This window comes from Onychomys torridus, chromosome 5, assembly GCF_903995425.1.
Source record: "Onychomys torridus chromosome 5, mOncTor1.1, whole genome shotgun sequence".
Lineage (NCBI taxonomy): Eukaryota > Metazoa > Chordata > Mammalia > Rodentia > Cricetidae > Onychomys > Onychomys torridus.
In genome coordinates, this window is record NC_050447.1 from 12859463 (window position 1) to 12881579 (window position 22117).

The 22117-nt window shown below is 42.5% G+C and overlaps 1 protein-coding gene across 1 annotated transcript; it reads right to left on the bottom strand.

The window, feature by feature from the left end:
* Window positions 1–522: 522 nt before the first annotated feature.
* Dnaja2 (DnaJ heat shock protein family (Hsp40) member A2) lies at window positions 523–21896 on the bottom strand. Its single transcript, XM_036188052.1, has 9 exons — window positions 21682–21896; window positions 20401–20460; window positions 19539–19762; window positions 13642–13722; window positions 13273–13406; window positions 10959–11155; window positions 2970–3114; window positions 2708–2835; window positions 523–2294 (listed from the first exon to the last, which is right to left on the bottom strand). Exons 1-9 carry the CDS (start codon window positions 21757–21759, stop codon window positions 2103–2105), a joined length of 1239 nt encoding a protein of 412 aa, XP_036043945.1. The 5' UTR covers window positions 21760–21896; the 3' UTR covers window positions 523–2102.
* Window positions 21897–22117: the final 221 nt, after the last annotated feature.

The window sequence follows — 22117 nt, forward strand, 5'->3', positions numbered from 1 at the left end:
TATCCCGCACAAAACTTTCATGTAGCCACAGTATACTTCAAATGTCCACTAGGAAGTGAATAGAATGCATGATATACACTGAATACTACTTTTTTTTTTTTAAAGTAATGCTATATGCTGGATAAAAGTAAAACTCAAAACCAGATTTCAGTGTAATATTTAGAAACAGAATAACTGCATTAAAGGTTGGAGAGAAAATGAAATGAGACTAATTAGGACTCGGTGTTTTTATTTTGCTACACAAATCTTAATATATGGGAAACCACCGAAATGGACATTTTCTTACAGATAAAACTTTATAGTATGGAAACTATAAAGTGATGTCGTTAAGACACTTACAAGTCAAACAGCTTCCCTGCTTGCAAACTTTTCTTGTTCTAGTAATAAAAGTGAGTAGCTGGGGATTGCTCAGCTGGGAAAGCAGCTGTTTGGCATATACATGGGCCCGAGTTCAGTCCCCAGCACCCCCACACCCTCCCCCCCAACACACACCCTAGGCAGAAGAACTGAAGACTGCTGAGCAACTGTTTTATAAACCTTTATTGGAAAGGCTACAAAGTTTATATTATCACTGCATTGCTTAGGCTTAAAGTGATGTGGGGAAATAACGCCAAATACAAAACTATTGTGCTGCTGAACCTTGCCCAGGCTTCTTGTGAAATATTTTGTACAATGGAGGTAGAGTCAATAGGGCGGTAATTTAACGCTCACAGGTCTTGATTAGTTTGGGGACACTTTTTTCATCCAGGTTCTAATATCTCTAGAAATGTACTCCAGTGCCATTAGGCTCAGAGATGGTATGATACACTGAAAAAGAATCTGAATTTCCTGTTCTTCCTTTGACAAATGTAAAATGTGTGTAGTTGGTGTCATCTGGACCTTAAATGACCATGTTTTAAAAAAATATTCCAGAGAGAGTGAAAAAAGTAATCATCAGAAGATGGAAACACATCCTTTCATTCTATTAAGATGGTTGTAATTAAAGCTAGGTGCTGACTAGGACATTCAAACTGAATACTCCTCACCACTGTTTCAGCCACTTTGTGAACATCTGCTATCCTAAGCGGCTGAGTTTTCTACGTAGACTATCAAAAAGCCAATGCTTCCTCAAATTCAGAGATTCAACTTAACGAGACAGCAATTTCTCCTAATATTTAATGAAAACAATGTTTCAACAGGTCTGTGTAAACATGGTTCTACTATTCATCTGCTATGACCTTATTTTCAAAAAGTGGGGTGCGAGAGAATAACAGAGGCCTGGGCTTGTCCCAATTTTTAGGGTAACCTGGGAGTTAGATAACTTGGATGTTCTTGATGTCAATAAAGCCTGTTTCAACCAACCTTAGTGTTTGTAAACTATAAAATGGGCAGGTACCTGAGGCATAAAAGCTTCAAGCCAATGGATTTTTAAGGGCTGCTTAAAAACCAGAACCAAAGATCCACTCCTCAGTGTAAGGGTACTTTTTTATAGTTCAAATATGCTTTTCTTTCTAAAAATGTGACACAGAATAATTTACACCAACTGCTTTTTATTATCAAGTTTCAGAAACCTTTCACAAAATGGTTTTTTAAAAAAAAGCCAAAAAACTTTACAACCATGGCTAATGTAATTTTTCTATGGTTCTCAGTCAGCTTCAAACCCATTGTGTGCAAAGCCCATTTTTCCATGCATCTGAATGATAGATACAGGTTATGAATTCTTTATTCTAGTTGTAGCAGCTTATGCAGGTGCAGCCAAACACAAAGCTCCAGGACAAATTGTACAAACTTTACAATGCTGGATTTGAGTTTAAAATATGAAACATAAAGTCTACACAAAACTGATAAAAATCAAGCAGATACCAGGACTGAGACTTAGAACCCACATGTGAAAGGGAGTCTTATTTCAAGTGCTTTACTCTGCTACAGAACAGTCGACATGAGGATGGAAAGCTTCGTGGTTAGTTTAAATTATACACTCTGTGGATGATACTATACCAATTTTAGAAGTTACACATAGATCAACAGACGTCCATCAGTTCATCTGGACTCATCAGGTACTCCAGCAGCTGGCAAATCCGGCAAATGTGGAAAGAAAATCCACCTGTGCAGCCACCTGCAGTTTACTGATGGGCACACTGCACTCCAGGTCCATGATGGCTGCTGCTCTCTTCATCAGAGCTATCGTTATAGGCCTCACGCCTCTGACCACCTCCAGAGCCTCGAGTACTATCAAATTCCTGAAGCTCCACTTCTTCTGTCTCTCCAATTACATTAGGAACTTCTGGTCTAGATGGCAGGAGATCTTCTAATTCCTTCATGAAACAAAACAGGAGATATGTCTCATGATGTATCTGACATTTGCCCAAATTAAACATCCATAAACACTAGAAAATTGCACAGAGGAAAGGTTCCCTGATACTTCTAAACAGAATGCCAGCTGAGGGAGCTGCTTTGCAGAGAATTCAAAGACTCTCACCAGCACCTCACACCCAGCCTGCTTGGTCCCATAAACATTTATATTAGCTAACCTCATCTTCAGAATGACCAGCAGTGACATCATTGGTGGAGTGTTTAATCCTACACTCAAGAGACAGAGGCAAGCAGATCTCTGTGAGTTTGAGGCCAGCCTGGTCTACAGAGTGAGACACACAGGAAGCAAGCAGGAGCGAGAGGAAGCAGAATGGACAACCACATCAGCTGCATGAGGAACTGAAAAAACGCTTACAGAAAGCTTGTCTGGGTTAATCCAGTTGTTTTCAGGAAACTGCACATCAAATTTTATGTAAAGATCACCCTTTTCAAAGGGATTACGATACTGTGGCATTCCTTCACCTCGAACGACACGAACACATCCTATTATTAAAAAAAAAAAAAAATTAGGTAAGAATTTTACCCAAGAAAGGTATTCAATAATATTCCTTTGTTACCCACTATAAATACAAATTTTAACAACACATGGACAACCTGGATCAGATGAAATCCTTTACCTGGTTCAATTACTTTGCCAGGGGGATATTTCACCACAATCTGACGAGCATCAAGATGCTTAAATGTGAACTGAAATCCACATAGAGCTTCCACAAGTCCTATCTTATATGTCATATGCAAATCATTCCCGTCTCTCTGGAATACCTAGAGACAAAGCACACGCAAAACAGGGTTTTTGTTTTGTTTTGTTGTTTTTAAAGATTATGAACCCACACCATCCTGTTGCATTCAAGTCAATTTCAGAATCTTTTTTTTTTTTTGAGCTGAGGATCGAACCCAGGGCCTTGTGCTTGCTAGGCGAATGCTCTACCACTGAACTAAATCCTCAACCCCAATTTCAGAATCTTAATTCTACCACCCACTGCAAGATCTAAAATGCCACTGTCCCTAATTTCCAAAATTTTTATTGGCAAATCTAGGTATTCTAAAGAGTATGCCAGAAACTTCTATTAGGAAGGCCTATTAAGAACAATACATAAGAACACAGCTGAAGGTACTGCTGCAATTGTATTCCATTTCCTAAATCTAACACCAAATGAGCTTCAAAAGAACATATTCAACCTGGAATGTTCCCTAGACATGATCCCAATGAAGCAAAAAAGGAGTTTAAGTTCAGTGTTAAAGAGCTCAACCAATTAGACCCAGCCATCAAAGTTATGGGTTTAATTCTGCACTTCATACATGTACAGTGAAGTGTCATCTCACTTAAAATTCAATCCTGGGGATGGAGATAGTCAGTGGTTAAGAATACTTGCCGCTCTTGCAGAGAGAGGTTTAGTTCCCAGCACCCACATGGTGGCTCACTACTATCCATAATACCAGTTCCAGAGGATCCTTCCAGTGGGCATCAGGCACACATGTGGTACACATATATACACGCAGAGAAAAATGCATAAACATAAATTAAAAAACACGGCCGGGTGGTGGTGGCGCACGTCTTTAATCTCAGCACTCGGGAGGCAGAGGCAGACGGATCTCTGTGAGTTCCAGGAAAGGTGCAAAGTCACACAGAGAAACCTTGTCTCGAAAAACCAAAAGACAAACAAACAAACAAAAACAAAAAAATTAGGCCAAGTATAGTGGTGCAATCTTTTAGCCCCAGCACCCAGGAGGCAAAGGCAAGCAGGTCTCTGTGAGTTCCAGTACAGCCAGGACTGTCACACAGAGAAACCTGGTCTCAGAAAAACAAAAAACAAAAAAGAAAACTTAAAAAAATTTCAAACTTGGGCTGGAGAGATGGCTTAGACGTTAAGAGCACTGACTGTTCTTCCAGAGGTCCTGAGTTCAATTCCCAGCAACCACATAGTGGCTTACAACCATCTATGAGACCTGGTGCACTCTTCTGTATACGTAATAAATAAATAAATAAATCTTAAAAAAAAATTCAAACTTGCTTAATGTAAATTACACAGCAAATGCTAAAGTTGTCTTATTCCATCTTATAGTATAAGCTTACAGACTACAAATTTCTGTGAAGAAGCTACATCTGTGAGGATGATAAAACCAGAACACTGCAGGTCCAGAGCTTGATGACAATTTACCTTGGGCTATCTTTAGTCCCTAAATTAGCCATTTGCCTACTGTTGTATCAGACCTAACATCCTGTGACTTAACAGATAAAAGCTTTTTGGAATGTATTAACAAAAAGCTGTAGTTTCTACCTAGCTAGGGGTCATCAGACAAGCCTCCGAGGCCTGTCGCTGAGGCTGCTGTACTTTGCTCTAACTGCCTACATTTGGATATGTATTAACTACATGCATTTGCATAGTGTCTTGTTTATTACTTTCTTTGTTCTATTACTGTCCCCATGTTAGAACATGGATTTTGCTGCAACTTGAATCCATGTTACAGGTGATGGTCATTCAGTTAGCTCCAGAATAAACTTTCTTGTCTCCTTGGAGGTGAGAGCTGTGTTTCTACACCAATGTTGCAAAGATTACTGAGTAAGTGCTAAGAATGTCCTGAGCTTTGATGTTTAGAGAAAAAAAAAAAAAAAAAAAAATCAACTTCAAAATATCTAACTTGTAATTTTTACTTAAATTTGCCAAATCTACGCTTAAATTTTGAAGTTTAAGTTGAAATAAACTTAACTGTAGTGAAAAGGTCACCTATATATTTGTTCAAACGAAAGTGTGCTGGAGCCAAGAGTATAATCACAGCACTTGGGAGACAGGATGATCTCTGAGCTCAAGGCCAGCCTGGTCCACGTAGTGAGTTCCAGGACATCCAGGGCAACAGAGACACTGTCTCATAAACAAAAACAAAACAAAGCAAAACAAAAAAAGGTCTTGGTTATCCTGAGTAATGAGTGAGCCAGCTTAATTTCTACCCAAGGTAATCCTTTGAATCTATAGGCAATAAATAGGCTAAAAGAAACTGGTTGGACCAAAGACAGCCACCACAATGGCTACCAGATCATCTTTAATTTCATTTTAATCCCATTTGTATGCTAACTGACATAGCAACCCCTAGAAAGAACCATGAGAAGAATTAACACCTACATATCAGGGAAATCGAGTCCCAGTCCTAGAAAACACACGACTACTTCTTCCATTTATTAGCCTCTCTCATTTCTTTTCTTTTGTTTTTGTTTTTTGAGACAGGGTCTCTGTGTAGCTTTGTGCCTTTTCTGGAACTCACTCTGTAGGCCGGGCTGGCCTCGAACTCACAATCCACCTGCCTCTGCTTCCTGAGTGCTGGGATTAAAGGCGTGCGCCACCACCGCCCAGCACCTCTCCCATTTCTTCAGATGGACCTTCTCTTCTGTGAGTGTGATTTACGCAAACGTGTTCACAGAGGTGTAGAGAGGCCAGAGGAAGACTTCCGGGTGTCCTGTTCTATCACACTCACTGAACCTAGAGCTAGGCTAGTGGCCATTAAGACCCAGCAATCCTGTCTATCATCCACATGTCAGAGGGGCACATGGGGTCATGCCAACATTTTATGTAGGTGCTGGAATCCAAACTCAGGTCCTCATGTTAGTTCAGCCAGTATTTTTATTATCCATTGAGCCAGCCCTCCAGCATGGTCTCCCATTTCTTTATTAACCTCTAGCCCTCTGAGGGTTTAAGAACATGATTTGCAAGTTCATTTCATACTTCTATGTTGGCAGAGTAGAAATGCCCTGTCAGTCAATTGGTGCTCTCTCTTACTGGTTCCACATATCTGAGATGCAAGACCCAGTAACATCTCTGAAGAACAATCTTGGCTGGTTTGTAAGACACCTGAAAAAAATTGTTCCTTTCCTAAATGATTCTCCTAAATCTATCCATGAAATAAATTATCCTAAGCATGGCTTCCGAACATCAGCTTCAACAGTATTGGAAGCATGTTAGAAATAACGTTTTGGCCCAGCAATCCAGAATGTAGGTTAGTTAATGCACATTTACTCAGGGTCCTTCATAACAGGATCATCAAGACTTTAAAAAAGCAGAATGCTTTGGGGCTAGAGAGATGGCTCAATGGTTAAGAACACTGGCTGCTGTTCCAGAGGACCCGGGTTCAATTCCCAGCACCCACATGGCAGCTCACAACCGTCTGTAACTCCAGTTCCAGGGAATCTGGCACCTTCACACCAATGTACATAAAATAAAAAACATGTTAGCCAGGCGATGGTGGTGCATGCCTTTAATCCCAGCACTCAAAGGCAGATAGATCTCTTTGTGTTCCAGGCCAGCCTGGTCTACAGAGTGAGTTCCAGGCCAGCCAGGGTCACACAGAGAAACCCTGTCCCAAAATACCAAAAAACAAAAGCAAACAACAACAAGAAAAAGCTATATATACTACAAAATGCCAATGTTTCAGGATACCAACAGTCCAAGAATAATTTTTACCAAATAAGGAGCAAGAAGTAACACCATGTTCTGGTGTAGGTGTTCAATCAAAGTAACTACAACTAAACAATACCAAAGAGGTGGTTGTTGTCTGGGGGCAAGAGGGGTGAATGACTTGATAATCTGACTCTAACATTTAAACAGGAAAATGTCTAACTTCCCCCTTTGTGTTGCCATATGAAGGACTACCAGGCACCACACAATTGAACATTCAGAAGCTGCAATAATTCCTGAAGCAGTTATGCGCTTGTGCGTACAGACAGACAGCGGCACTCAGAGAGCAGCACAGCAAGGATGAACACACACAACACAGCACTCCCAAAGCTCATTAGCTTTTACCACATTTCAGCCACCCAACCTAATAATGGTCTCAATTTCTTCAGTCAGCTATTTGGAACAAGGGGAGAAAGGCCAAAATCACCAATGCTTTTTGTGAACATTAGCAAGCCCTATGTTCTAGTTCAAACTACAGTAGGTTTGTTTGTTTTTTTCTTCCAAGGGAGATGAGTTAAGCAAGCTGTCTAAACCTTATCCTTGGCTCACACTGACTGCCCTAGTCATAATAAAACCAGAACCTGCACTCTAACTTCTGCCCTTTACTACTTTCTAGCCTATGCAATCAATCCCATGCAGTCCTACTGCTGATTAAAGGTATGTGCGACACTCAGAATACCCAAGTGACATCTGTTCCACAAAACACCGTTGTTTAGTCTACACTACCAACTTTCAACAATGCGGCTATGTATTTAGCTTTCTACCTCTTATGTCTTACTGGTATTGTGGATACCAACATTGAATAAATGAGGAAGTAGCTAAAATGTCATCAAATAAGAATCTTGAATAACAAAATTTAGGGCTTGGAAATGTGGCCCAGAGACAGAGCATTTTCTAATACCTAACAAGACCCCGGCTTCATCAAAGAATGATGAACATTTTATCCTTTATGACCTAAAGCAGAGTTCTGGAAACTGTCCTTATTTTCCAGCCATCTAGAAGATCCTCGCCACCTCAAATATGCAACACCGAGTGAGGAAAAGGGAAAAGAACCAGGAACACACCTCTCTTCACGAGAACAGAAAGGGCAGTCCAGAGAGCAAGTCACAAGTTTGTGAGAATAAGTCAAACTCTACAATGTTCTTTTCAATATGGCCTTGTTCACTACTGAAATTTTGAAGTGATTTTACTTGTAAAATTGCAGCTTCTTCCTTGGGGAAAAAACAAATGGTGAATAGAGGAAGGCTTGGGAGGTCACAGTGGCTACAAGAGGATTCAGCCCTGCCTCGGTATCCAGCACCGGGGTCGTGGAACACAAGGAGGCAAAGCCTGTAACCAAGCTCGACTGCCAATCAAAGACATGAAGATCCAGCCCCAGAGATCTACTTGTCTTCTCTGCTCATCAGAATTGGAGACTGTCAAATTTTACCTAGCAATTATCTCTATGTATGCTATGTTAATTGTGATGACTATTCTTGGTTGTCAACCTGACTACTAAAACCCAAACAGCTGGGCACACATTTGAGGGATTTTTTTTTTTAATTAGTTAAATCATTTGAAATGGGAAGACCCACTCCCATTCTGGATCTCTGAGATGGAGATATACTTTTAATTCAGATCTTTTGATCTGGGCCACACCTTCTGCTAGCAGCCTATATAAAGGACATGAAAGAAAGAAGCTTGCTTTCTCTTTGCTTGGTTATTCTCACTCTTGACAGCAAGTCCATTCCTTCACTGGCATTAGAGCCTACTTTGGGATTCCAGTGTACACTGAAGACCAGCTGAAGCATCCAGCCTTGTGGACTGAGCAGCTACTGGATTCTTGGGCTTTCTGTTGGTAGACAGCCATTATTGGACTAGCTGGAAGACCACCTGTAAGCCATTCTAATAAATCTTTGCGCGCGCTCGCTCTCTCTCTCTCTCTCTCTCTCTCTCTCTCTAGCTATATTCATTCATTCTGTAAGTTCTGTTCCTTTAGTGAACCCTAATACATGAATTTTATTTGTGTGTGCGTGCATGTGTGCATGTACATACTTATGTGCACCACATGTATACACGTACCCAAGGATAAGAAGAAGAGGGCATCTGATCCTCTGGAAATGGGAGTTAAATAAGGTTATGAGCCACCACGTAGGTGCTGGGAACTGAAACAGGTTCCTCTACAATAGCAGCAAGTGCTCTTAACCACTTAACTATCTCTCCAGCCTCTGGCAAGCATCTCTTAAGATGAGGTTTTGAAAGATCGAGCCAGTGCAGAAGCAGATTTGGCCTGGCCAGTAGACCCAAAAATCAAGGCTACTGGGGGATCAAGATTAGAAATCCCTACACTACTATATGATGGGCCCTGGGGCTCTGCGCTGGTGCATCTCATTCTCGCCAGAGGCAATGGCACTCTCTCTGTTCCTGTGCCCAAGAAGCTGCTGCTGACGGATGGGACTAATGCAGCTTACAGGCTATACTGCCAAGGGTAACTTTGCCAAGGCCACCTCTGATGCCACCTCTAAGACCTACAGCTACCTGAACTCTGACCTCTGGAAGGAGTCCATGTCTATCAGAAGTTCACCAACCATCTTGTGTGAACCCACACCAGTCTTCAGGAACCAGCTGTGGTTAGCACATTCTTATTTTTCAGAAACAAGGTTTCTTTGTGTTAACAGCCCTGGTTGTCCTGGATCTCACTCTGTAGACCATGTTGGTCTTGAACTCAGAGATCTGCTTGCCTCTGCCTCCTGAACGCTGGAATTAAAGGTGTATGCCATCACTGCCAGGCTTTATGAAGTTTTTGTTTATTTTAATTTTATGTGCATTAGTGTTTTGCCTGGGTGTATATCTGTGTGAGGGTGTCAGATCACTTGGAACTAGAGTTACAGAGTGTTGTGAGCCATCTCTCTAGCCCTGCACATAGTTTGTATATGAGAAAAACAAAGTGAATCAAGTCTGTCTAAAACAAATAAAAAATAAATGCAATCTTTTAGAGATCTCTTGAATAGGCCTCATTAAGCACAAAACAGAACCCTGTCAAATATTTTCAAATGCAAGGTCTGTGTGCTTCCTGAACACCTCTTATAAACAAACAGCCACAGACACATTCTTTAGGACAAAAGTTGACAGGACACAACTATGTTAGGCCATTAAATTTGTTTGAGGAAGAGCCTCCCTATATAACCCTGGTTGACTTCAAACTTGTTCTCTCCTGTCTTGGCCTCCTAAGTGCTGGGATTATAGACATGGGCCACCAGCCATTACAAAATATAGGTGAGCCAAGCATGGTGGTAGAGGACAGAGAAAGGAGGATGGCAAGTTGGAGGTCAGCCTACTGATAAAACAGAAAAGGGGGTAAGGGGAGTAATTAAAAACAAACAAACAAAACCATGTTCAGTGGTATGATCAAAATAAAAATGGCACACAATGAACCTCATTGCTAGACAGGTTCATTTTGCCTCAAACATAACAGATATAACCAATACACATTCAATCAGAAACTAATTAAAAATGTTTTAAAGCTCTAGAACTTGGGCCAATGAGACAGCTCAGAGGATAAAAAGTACTTGTCACAAAAGACTGACCACCTGTGTTTGACCCCCAGAACCCACTGTGGGAGAACCGATTCCAGAAAGCTGTCCTCTGATACATATGGTGACATGAATAAACCCCTTGCTCCTATCACACCAATAAAACAGAGTACTTTAAAAGACAAACTCCTGACCTCAGAAAACTCAGCTGCCTATCCATCAAGTATGGTCAAATTAGTCAACGGAGACTCCGGTGCTGAGGAGTAAAGCTCTATCGGCCCACCGTGCAGCCAAGGAGGTCTACAGTGAGACTGTTGCCTGACACTGTCTAGTCCAGTGCTTTATTTACATAAAGGACAAGGAGGTGCAGAGGCAAAAGGATTGATTAAGGCACAGTGCTGAGTTACAGTTACAGACTAACACCACTGGGCTTTTGACTACACCTGTCATAATGGTTTTATTTACACGAGTCATTCTTTAAGTAAGCCAGGCTCACTGTGAGCTACAAATTAACTCAGCCACGTTCCCTTAACAACTTCATTTGTTCTCAGTTTCACTCCAAGGCATCTATCCTATTTCTCATAAGCAAGGCCAATTTTTAATGAAACAAAAAGGGAAAAAAGGGTAAAAAAAATCAAAAGGAAATTACCTCATGTTCTTTTTCCTGTAGCAAAAGAACAATGTCTCCAGGTTCCACTCCTGGGGCCTGGTCTGCTTCCCCAGTGAATGTAATCCTCTGTCCGTGTTTCATGCCTTTGTCGACATGAACTTCAAGAATCTTGACTTCCTTGATCACCTTCTTCCCCTCACATTTTTTACAGCGGTCTTTCTCATTAATGACCTCTCCTGCAAAGAGAGGGCATTCAAGCTTGTAAAAGAAAGAATACCCCAGTCTTAAGCTGAGTCTTGACAGGGCCCTTAATTCAGAAAGATACATTTTGAACATTAATGGTTACAGTTACTGAGAAGGACAAAACTTCTATCTTACTAAAGATCACCCAAAGGGTCCAGCTACCCAAGAGTACAGAGTGAAACACCTTGACATTTTCTTAATTCCTGGCTCTACTCCCTAAAACTAATGAACAGGAATGTTTGGGCAGTTAGATGCTGGAGCATCTATGAACACTTCTGCAAAAGTTTTCAATTCCAACTCCAAGCAGGTTACTACCAGACAGAGACAGTCCAAGCCAAACCTTTTCTTTCCAGTGGGGATTACTGAACCTAAAAGCTCGCTATTGATCTGTATTCAATCCTAAGTATCCTTGATGGCCTATTACTAAACTGTACAGTTGGTACTGGAGTTCATTTGAAGATTAAATCTTGCTCAGATACCAGCTGGGCATTAGCCCAGGTCTCTGCACAGGCTCTCCCCTGAGCTGTCCTCCCACCCCAATCCCGCTTTTATATAGTTTGATTATTACTGAAAATTCTCAAAACCAACTAGAGATGTCTGAGTGTTTAGCTAGCACTGAACATCTCTGTACAAAGTTTGGGACAACAGTTTTTCTTTTGCAGATATTCTCCTCTAATATTTGTTTATGGTATAATAAATTAAAACTCCAGACGTATGTAACAGTATGGAAAAAAGGACAAGGTTTTCTAATCACTGAGCACTGGTGCACTTGTTTGTAAAAAGAGGTCATGTTATGTTACACCAGCAGGCCTGAAACTCACTATCCTCCTGCTCTGCTTCCTGCTGTTAAGAGCTCTGCTGACTTTGGTTTCTTGATTTAGTGAAGCTAGCAATTTTAACAAGGTAATGCAGAGACACCTCAGGAGAATAGAACATGTAGCTGGGGAGGGTGACAACCTCAAGGTATCATTCCTCAGCTGTCCTCCACTCCACTTTTTACAACAGAATCTTTCACTGACCTAGAGGTTAGTAGGTTAGGCTGGCTGGTCAGTGAGCACTTGGGATCACCTCTCTCCTGAGCACAGGGATTTTAAGGGTGCACTACTGGCTTTTCTTAACATGGGTTCTGGGATTGTACCCATGGCTGGGCTCTCATGGTAGCAAGGCAGGGACTTTATCAACTAAGTTATCATATTAGCCCAATATACAACTTCTTAAAATTATCACTTCCAAGAACAATTTGGGAAAGGGAGTTCTACAACTATACTAACAACCACTAACCAAAGGAAAGGCTGGGAGTGTGGTTCAATGCTAAGAACCCTAGGTTTAATTCCTAGTACCAGTGCTGGTGTAGGCATAGGTAACGTAATTAGTCAGAATAAGTGCTGGTGGGCAGAGTTCAATACTTGCCAAGCACACTACACTCATGGACTTGGACTTGGGTTTACTTTTCATTGCTAGTGAGGAAAAATTCTACCACATAAATTAGTCTAATTAAAAACTTAATTTCTAGCTGGGTAGTGGTGGTGGCACACGCCTTTAATTCCAGTACTTGGGAGGCAGAGGCAGGCGGATCTCTGTGAGTTCGAGGCCAGCCTGGTCTATAGAGCGAGATCCAGAACAGGCTCCAAAGCTACACGGAGAAATCATGTCTCAAAAAATAACAACCTCCCCCCGCCCCCGAAAAGCCCACCAACAAAACAAAACTTAATTTCTTGGTTACACCTCTCCTTTCCTTGATTAAAGCCACTTCATTTAAAAAGTAAACTATTAAAAACGGATTCAGAACTTGATTTAGGACTTTTTAGAATGCCCCTGAAGTCCTACAAGTTATGTGGTAAAGATGTCTAGCTGGGTTGGCACACTTATCTCAACACTTCAGAAGTAGAGGCAGATTAAGAATTCAAGATCATCCTTGAATACACAGTTCAAAGTCAGCCTCAGTTAGAGACACTATGCCCAAACAGTAATGGTATATAATAAATCTTCTGTTAGATCTCATTTTTAGAATAAAATGAATATAAGCATATTTAGAAAAATTATAAATGTTTCCAACTTCCATGTTCCCAACAGACTAATACAAAAGCAATGAAAGCATTGGTGCACTTACCTTCTCCATTGCAATCAGAGCACACAGACTGCATCTGCTGCACCATTCCTGGAGCCAGCTGTCTGATCATAATGCGCACACCTCGTCCCCGACAAGCACTACATTTCTGAACAGCTCCAGACTTTCCACCTTGGCTAAAGCAGAAGTATAAATTACACTCTTGCCCACAAACCATTACAGTCATTAAAAAATAACAAATTGTGTTCTTTACTCCCTGCTATAATTACTTTAACTGGCCTTCAGAGGTATCAGAAAATGCCTGGTTGCTTATTAAGCTTTAAAATCAAGAAAATATTTTATCTGGTATAGATTTTGAGCAGGCCATTCAAAAAGGAAACAGAGATACTGCCTAAGCAGCATTGTACTTACCCACTACATGCACTACAGAGCACATTCTTGCTAAGTTGTAGTTTGGTTGTCTTGCCATTATACAGGTCTTCTAAAGACACTCTGCAGAAAAAGACAAGGTTCAACCTAATTTTACAAATATTATTACAAGATTTCACTCTGACTTTTTAACAAAGAACCCAAGAAAAACTTTATGAATATGGACAATACATGTGGTATTATTACCACTCTTTAGAGGACAAAAGTTTCCTAACCCCACACTGGACCACTGTAACTACATCTCTAGGGCATCTAATGCCTCTGGTTTTATCAGGCACTTGTACACACATGCACATACCCATAAGCAGGCAAGCGTGTGCGCGTGCACGCACGCGCACACACACCCTACCCTAAAACAAGGACTCTCTGTATAGCTGCCCTGGAACTTGCTATGTAGACCAGGCTGGCCTTGCACTCAGAGATCCAACTGTCCCTGCCTCCAAGTGTTGGGATTAAGGGTGTGTGCCACCACTACCCAGAAAAAATAATAAATCTTTGAACCTACTTGGTCTAATTTATACAGTGATGACTCCAAGTCATTAGTAACACCCTAAAGACAGGATTTTGTGGTTCACACTGGCTTCAAGCTCAAAATGCAGCCAAAAATTACCTTGAACTTAATGGATATCCGTGCCTCTACTTCCCAAGTGCAAGGATTGCAGACATACACCATCTTGCCCAGTTTTATATGGTACAGAGAGAACCGGGGACTCTTTTGTACCACACAAGCACTCTAGCAACTAAGCTATATCCCTAGTTACTAATCGTAATAATTATCCAATTTTATATGAAAAAACCAAAGGAGAAGTTAACTAACTTGATCAAAGTCAGAGCTTTTAAGTGGAAGCAAGCTATAGAAGATTAGATTACAAATGTGTATTATAGCTTAAGACAGGCACTTAGGGAGCTGGAGAGATGGCTCAGTGGTTAAGAGCACTGCTGCGCTTCCAGAGGACCTGGGTTCAATTCCCAGCACCCACATGGAGGCTCACAACTGTCTGTACCTCTAGTTCCAGGAAACTTGACTCTACTTATCTCCACAGGCACAAGACACATGTGGTACACAGACATGTATACAAATTCGCATACACATAATTTCTTTAAAAAGCAAAAAAAGTACTTAGTTGTGCATGTTTAAAAAGTCACATACTGGCTGGGCAGCGGTGGCTCATGCCTTTAATCCTCACACTTGGGAGGCAGAGCCAGGCAGATCTCTGTGAGTTTGAGGCTAGCCTGGTCTACAGAGCAAGATCCAGGAAAGGCGCCAAAACTACATAAACAAAGAAGACTTGGGGGAGGGGGGAGATACTGTTGCAGAAGAGGAAGGAACACAGTTTCAACAGAGAAACTTTCAATCTTTTCAGTTTCTAAAGATCCTGCCAAATCATAATACAGTATATCTGAACAACTTTTATTTATTTATTTATGTCTCTAATCATTGATTTCTCCTGTTAGGAGGTAGACATCACTATGGGTATATGAACACAGAACACTGCATGCAGCAAGGCTCCCAAGAATGGAAGTGCAGATAAGTCAGGTCAGTACTCAAGTGAAGATGGAAACATTCCAGACCTGGTTGGGCAAGTTCAAGTCAGAGTTGATGTAGATCTGGTCTGGGCTGACGCACAGGCAATCAGGCCACTAGGTCATATAGCAGCTTGCTGTGGCCTGTACTAGCTGCTGGGCGAGTACAGAGATGAGGCCCTCTGACATGGAGGCATGGGGCACCTTGGTGTTCATGATGAGTAAGAGCATGGTGGCCCTGAACATTCTTTAATATATCTTCAAGAATATAACTCAAAAGGTAAAAGGTTGAATAAAAATTACCAGTCATTTGTATATATCAAAAGTATACAATATTTTATATTTTCATCATACCTTAAAAGTGGTACAGAAAAAAAAAAGGCTATTTAGAAATATACATGGAGGCTAGAAAGAGGGCTCAGCAGTTACTTGCTGTTCTTGCAGAGGACTTGGGTTCAATTCCAACGACCTACATGGAGACTAACAACTGTCTGTAATTCCAATTCCAGAGGATTCAACATCCTCTTCTGGCCTTCACAGGCACTTACTGCACATGGTACACAGATATACATGCAGGCAAAATATCCATACATAATTTTCTAAGTAATAAATGGGGGCTGGAGAGATGGCTCAGAGGCTGCTCTTCAAGAGGATCTGGGTTTAATTCCCAGCACCTACAAGGCAGCTCACAATTGCCTGTAACTCCAGTTTCAGGGAATTGGACATCTTCACACCAATGCACATAAAATAAAGTTAAATAAACTACCAAAAAAGGAGTAATGGCCGGGCGGTGGTGGCACACGCCTTTAATCCCAGCACTTGGGAAGCAGAGCCAGGCGAATCTCTGTGAGTTCGAGGCCAGCCTGTGCTACCAAGTGAGTTCCAGGAAAGGTGCAAAGCTACACAGAGAAACCCCGTTTCAGGGGGGGAAAAAAAGGAGCAATGTTTCTTAAACATAAAACAATTTAAGAAGTATATCTGCTAGGTGTAGCAGTGTATACCTGTAATTTCAATACTGAGACAGGAAGACCGACAAAAGTCCAAAGCCAGCCTTTTCCGTAGTGGGTAGCCATCCCAGCATTGGCCGGGAAGCTCCAACCTCCATTGAGGCTTCAGTAATGGTCACGCCCACAAGGCAGGGCAGAGGAGGGAGCGGAAGACACAGGATCAGGAGGAGGTCTCTCTCTTGGTTCGGGGACGCTAGACACTGGAGGTAGACCGAGCAGAGTTCTCCAGAGAACACCCCCGGACTGCGCTATACCTTTGCCAGACCCTGCAACCTACCCCTTCATTTGTAAGTTACCCCATAAAATAAACCTCCCTTTTAACTACGTGGAGTGCCCTTAATAATTTCACCAATACTTTTCTACATAGCAAGTTCCAGGCCAGACGAGTTTAAACAGGAAAACTCAGTCCTAAGCAAACAAACTATATGTACATGTGTGTGTATGTACATATAAATAACTCATAAAACACAACTCATTTTCATATTTAGCATACTTCAATTATAGGATCAATTTCCAAACTAATCTCAAAAAACAAAACAGCCCCACCCCTCCCTGAGGAGCTGTAGCTAATGGATGCTGAGGGAGGGGGACTCATATTCTTGGTGATGTTGCCAATGGTAAGCTGCCCTTGTTCAAGTAAATAACCCCACCATCCCTGTTCATGGAGGAAACTAATTAAATACAAAGGACCAAGGGAGGAACAGAAAAGAAAGCAGGAGGGGCTTGTTGGGAAGAAAGGAGGTTCAGCTGGAGGGGAAAGCATAAGAAAATGTAACAGGAAAATCATTTGTGTATGAAATTGCAATAGAATTAAATTCTTTTTCACCCCACATTACTCAGGGTGAACCCAGGACCTCACCCATGCTAAGCAGGTGCTCTTATGCCACTCATCTATGCATACCCAGCCTTTAAGCCTTCTTTCTACTTTAAATCCCTTGAATTTAGGTAAAGGAACAAAGAAATGGTTCAAAATCATTCTCCAAGGCACCCACATTAACAATTTTCACAGAATTGTTACTTTAAGCTTAAACTTTTTTTTGGGGGGGGGGGCTGAGACAGGGTTTCTTTGTGTAGCTTTGCGACTTTCCTGGGACTCACTTGGTAGTCCAGGCTGGCCTCGAACTCACAGAGATCCACCTGGCTCTGCCTCCCGAGTGCTGGGTTTACAGGCGTGCACCACCACGGCCCAGCAAGCTTAAACTTTTTATACTGCAGGAAGTATAAAAGGAACATTTATAGGTGGGCAAGATGGATCAGCACTTGCTGGCGACCCAAGTCAATCACTGTGGAGAGAACTCCCACAAGATGTCCTCTGACCGTCACACCCCTCCCCAGTGCATATGTAAGCGTGGGTGTGCAGTGAAAAATGTAAAACCACTATGGATGAAAAACTATCAACAACACACCATCACATCCAATTTAATGACACAGTGATCTACATCTTGAGTCTTACAAAACAAGGAAAGGAAAACTGTCAAGAATGATCTGAACATTGGCACTCTCTGGTGAGGCTTAAACTGTCAAAATTCCTCTATAAAGCAAATTAGCTGGTTTTTTTGTTTGTTTGTTTGTTTGTTTGTTTTTTAAATCAGCTTCAAAACATGGATGTCAACTCAGGAATGGTGCCTCACACCTGTACTGCTGTGAAGTTAAGGATAGCCTTGGCTAGTGTGATACTCTATCTCAAAAAGAAAGCAAGCTATGGATCTTGGCTGGGAATCTGCCAAAGAGAGAGAAAATTACACAAAGAAATGCACAGCAACAATATCTATTATAGGTCCCCTGCCCAGCACATAAAAGATGAGTGACTAATCATCATGAAGTGAGATTACAAAGCCACTCAAATGACTATGTTACTAGGCAGGTATGGTGACAATACTTGTAATCCTAGCATTCAGGAGGGAGAGATAGGATATCATGGTGTGTTGGAGGCCAGCCTGGACTACTTAACAAGCTCCAGTTTAAAAAAATGAGTGTGGAACACTCTGAAGATAGATCAGCTGGTAATGTACCTGCAGCACAGCATTAGTATCCGGGTTCAATCTCCAGCACTTATATAAAAAGACAAATATCACCGGTGGAGCTGCAGAGCTTATTCCTGCAGAGGACCTGGGTTCAATTTCTAACACCCACCTGGCAACTCACAACCGCATGTAACTCTAGCTCTAGGGGACCTGACACCCTCTTCTGATCTCCTTGGGCATCAGGTACTCGTGTGGTGCACAAACATACATACAGGCAATGAAACACTTCAAAATCAAGTAGATAAAGCTAAACAAACAACAGAAAAAGGCACTCACCACCATGCCTGCCTCCCTGAGTTCAATCCCTGGAACCCACAGGGTAAAAGGAAAGAACCAACTCAATCACTTCCACATCACGGGCACTGTAGCAAGCACGTGCCCCCATAACAACAACCATAACTGAAATACTTTCAATAAACAGCTGAGCATGATCATACACTCCAGTAATCCAGCACTTCTGAGGTGGAGGCAGGATATCAGAAACTCATCACACACACCTCTCTCTCTCTCTCTCTCTCTCTCTCTCTCTCTCTCTCTCTCTCAATTCAGTCTCTAGCATTAGTTACTAAAACAATTATTCATGAAAAAATTCACAAAATAAAGTGAAAGTGCAAAATGAAATGGCTATTTTCAGATTGTAGAGGGATTGTGGAGTCTCAGTCCAAAATCAAGGTTCACATCATTTGTTTGTTGGCAGGTTAATGCCAAGTTGGAAGCCAGTAAGTTCCATGGAAACCAACTTAGGAGAGTTAGCATTGAGGATCAGTTAATGAGGGACTTTACCATGTAAATAATCTAAGCAAACAACCATTCTTTTTAAAGCTTGGATTTAAATGCTTTAACAAATACAATCTTCACACTTCAAAATTTGAAATCACATAATAACAAGCAACCTCAACAACATATGAAAAACAAATCTCAGTAAACAACTATTCTTTAAGATCTTAGTTGTTTTGTTTACAGACAGGCTCACATGTATCTCAGGTTGGCTCTAAACTAGATATTCAGCTGAGTATATATGACCTTGAACTCCTGATCCTCTCGTCTACCCCTCCCCAGTGCTGTAGTTATAGGTAAAGACCACCAAACCTAGTTTATTAGCAGTGCCCAGATTGTGTGTGTGTGTTAAGCACTTTATCAACTGACCTACATTTCTAGAGCACCCCCTCCATCCTTTAAGATCTGAAGCAAAATACATTCGATTAACTAATTTATTTAGTCACTTTCTGAAAGCACAGTAAAAAAAATCTAAAATCAATTCGATAGTAACTATGCTCTAAGCACCAGCACTTGAAAAAGCACCGACTGAAGACAAAAGACTCACTTCAGGGGATGCATCATGTCCTCTCCTCTTCTTCTGCCATTCCGACTTCGACTCTGGTTACCCATGAAGCCAAACAATCCTCCACCAAAAATATGTGAGAAAATATCATCCATGCCACCACCTCCGCCGCTACCTTCCCGTAGACCTTGTTCTCCATATCTGTCATATAGCTCCCGCTTCTCTGGGTTTGACAGTACTTCATATGCAAAACTTATTTCTTTAAACTATAAGGAAAAAGTAAAAATGAAAACAATTGGGTTTTTCTGTGCAAGAAAGTAAGAAAAAGTTCAGAAACACAGAATCCATTTAATTCTAATAAAAAGCTTTAAGTTTCCTTTGGTTTCATTTTGGACCTCTTTATCACCTATTGCTCAAAATCTTAGTATTCTCATTGTAAAACTAAACCATTCCTCTAAAAATCATCATCATTACTGTATATGTGTGGTCTGAGTGTGGAAGATGGTGAAGGACAACCTTCTCTCCTTCCACTGTGATCAAGCTCAGCCTGTCAGGCTTCTGTGGCAAGGACTTTAAGGCTGAGCTATCTCAGTTGCTCCAACTTCCCTAGCTGTCCTGAAACTTGCTCTGACCAGGCTGGCCTCAAAATCAGAAATCCACCTACCTCTGCATCCCATGCGCTGGGATTAAAGGTGTGTGCTACCCACCACCTGGCTACTTTTTCTAATTTTTAAAGAATACTACAAGCATTAGGTTTCATTATGGCATTTTCAAGTAAGTTAAAATAATAACACAAGTTTTGCTCTGTAGGCATAAATGGATTTTTTTTCCCTACCACATTCCTTGTTTCTGTGAAGGTGATTTATTTTAAATTTCAGTTTAAATAAAACTTCAAATAACTTACTTTGTCTCCAGCATTTGGATTCTTATCAGGATGGTATTCTTTGGCTAACTTTCTGTATGCCTTCAAAAAAAGATTTTGAAAAAGAGTTATACACAGACAATTTAAGAAATTCACTTTTCTGAGATACAATGTTCCCCAAAACGCCACTTACTCACCAGAACTATTGGACATTTTCCATTTCAATATTGCTTACTTGCTAATAATGTACCAAAACAAAGTAAATTATTACTGAAAAAAATTATACTGAAGAAAACTACAAATAAAAAACTACAAAGAAAGATACAGAAACATTATTCCTTGTTTTTTTTTTTTTTTAATTGTTATCAAATGTCTGATGGCCAGTAACCAGATCACGACCACAAACCTAACAAATTCCAGATTAAGTGACTACATTTTACAGAAACCTAAGCACTTATACAAATTAAGCAAAGGTAGAAAAAGTATCCCTGCCGGTACTGGCTCCTGCCTGCCCTCTAACAGGAAAAACCCCAGATGGTCCTAGGTGATGATGTACTAGCACATGGTAGGCTGACTGGGGTCCGAGGTGGTAGTGAAACCACCGATTTGGGCAAGCACCATTTAAGTCTTCACTCGGATTCATGAATTATATAACACAGCCTACCATTTCCGGTAGGGTAACAGGAAGTCTATTTCACTTTGGACTTTACCAGACCTGCTGCTTACGGGACAGTCTCATTTTTTTCCAGGTTCACAAATTCAGATTCGATACCGACAGCCTGAGAAGATGCTGCGGGACTTTATTAGTAGGTAAAATGCTCTGAAGTCTCGAGATGGTTTTGTACCACTACGAAGGACAACAATGAGATCTGCCTTATTTTTAGTGAGTGCACACTCAAGTGTTTGGCTGGGACACACGACTCATCCCTGAAGCCACCACGGGGTATTTGGATCACCTGCCCACAGAACAATGCTTCCAAACAGACCCACGCTGCTCCGGCTGCTGCCCGGCGAGCGAGGCAGAGGGAGGAGCTTCAGCGCCGGAGATTGCGGCCCTCAGCCCCACACCGGCGCCGGCGGTCAGCTCCTCCCCGGCCGGGCGGCGCGGGCACCGCCGTCCGACCTGTTTTTCCGGGTGGCCCGGGGCGCCGGGCTGGCGGGCCGCGTCTGCGCAAGGAGGGCGGGCGGGCGGAGGCCCAAGGTCAGCCGAGCCGACTGCGCCCCCGCCGCCGCCCGGCCTCGGCCGGGCTCAGGCCGCCCCGACCGCGCAGGCCCCGCGCCCTCGCCCCGCCCGCCCGCCCGCCCGCCGGCTCGCTCCAGTACCTTCTTCAGCTCGTTCTCGCTGGCGCCGGGAGGGACGCCCAGGATGTCGTACAGCTTCGTGTCGGCCACGTTCGCCATGGCGGCCTGCCGGGCAGCACTCGCAAGCAGGCGGCGGAGCGGAAGGAGCGCGACCCGGACCACGAGCGGCGGCGGCGCAGGCCGAGGAGACGGCGCGGGGACGCGGGCGGGGCTGAACTTTGACCCGGCGCAGCGCCGTGACGTAGCGCACAGGCCCGCCCCCGGGGCCGGGCGGGGCGGTTGGGCGGTGGGCGCCGGTGAGCGGCAGGTGGGTCCCTGTCCTGACGCCGCTGGGCGACGCGCGAGCGCAGTGGACCGGAAGGAACTCTCGGTGCGGCTGAGGCCCGAGGGAAAGAAGCCGGCCTGGAATCCTCCTGGGGTAGCACTCCCGGGGCCGCGGTGAAAAACAGCACGTGGG

Bases quoted from the DNA above. Each gene is read 5' to 3' on its own strand.
- Dnaja2 (XM_036188052.1), bottom strand. From the start codon at position 21,759: ATGGCGAACGTGGCCGACACGAAGCTGTACGACATCCTGGGCGTCCCT. The intron at 13,723-19,538 runs GTGAGTCTTTTG...CTTTTTCTGCAG, and splicing joins GACATGATGCATCCCCTGAA to AGTGTCTTTAGAAGACCTGT. The intron at 13,407-13,641 runs GTAAGTACAATG...CTTCTGCTTTAG, and splicing joins CTCTGTAGTGCATGTAGTGG to CCAAGGTGGAAAGTCTGGAG.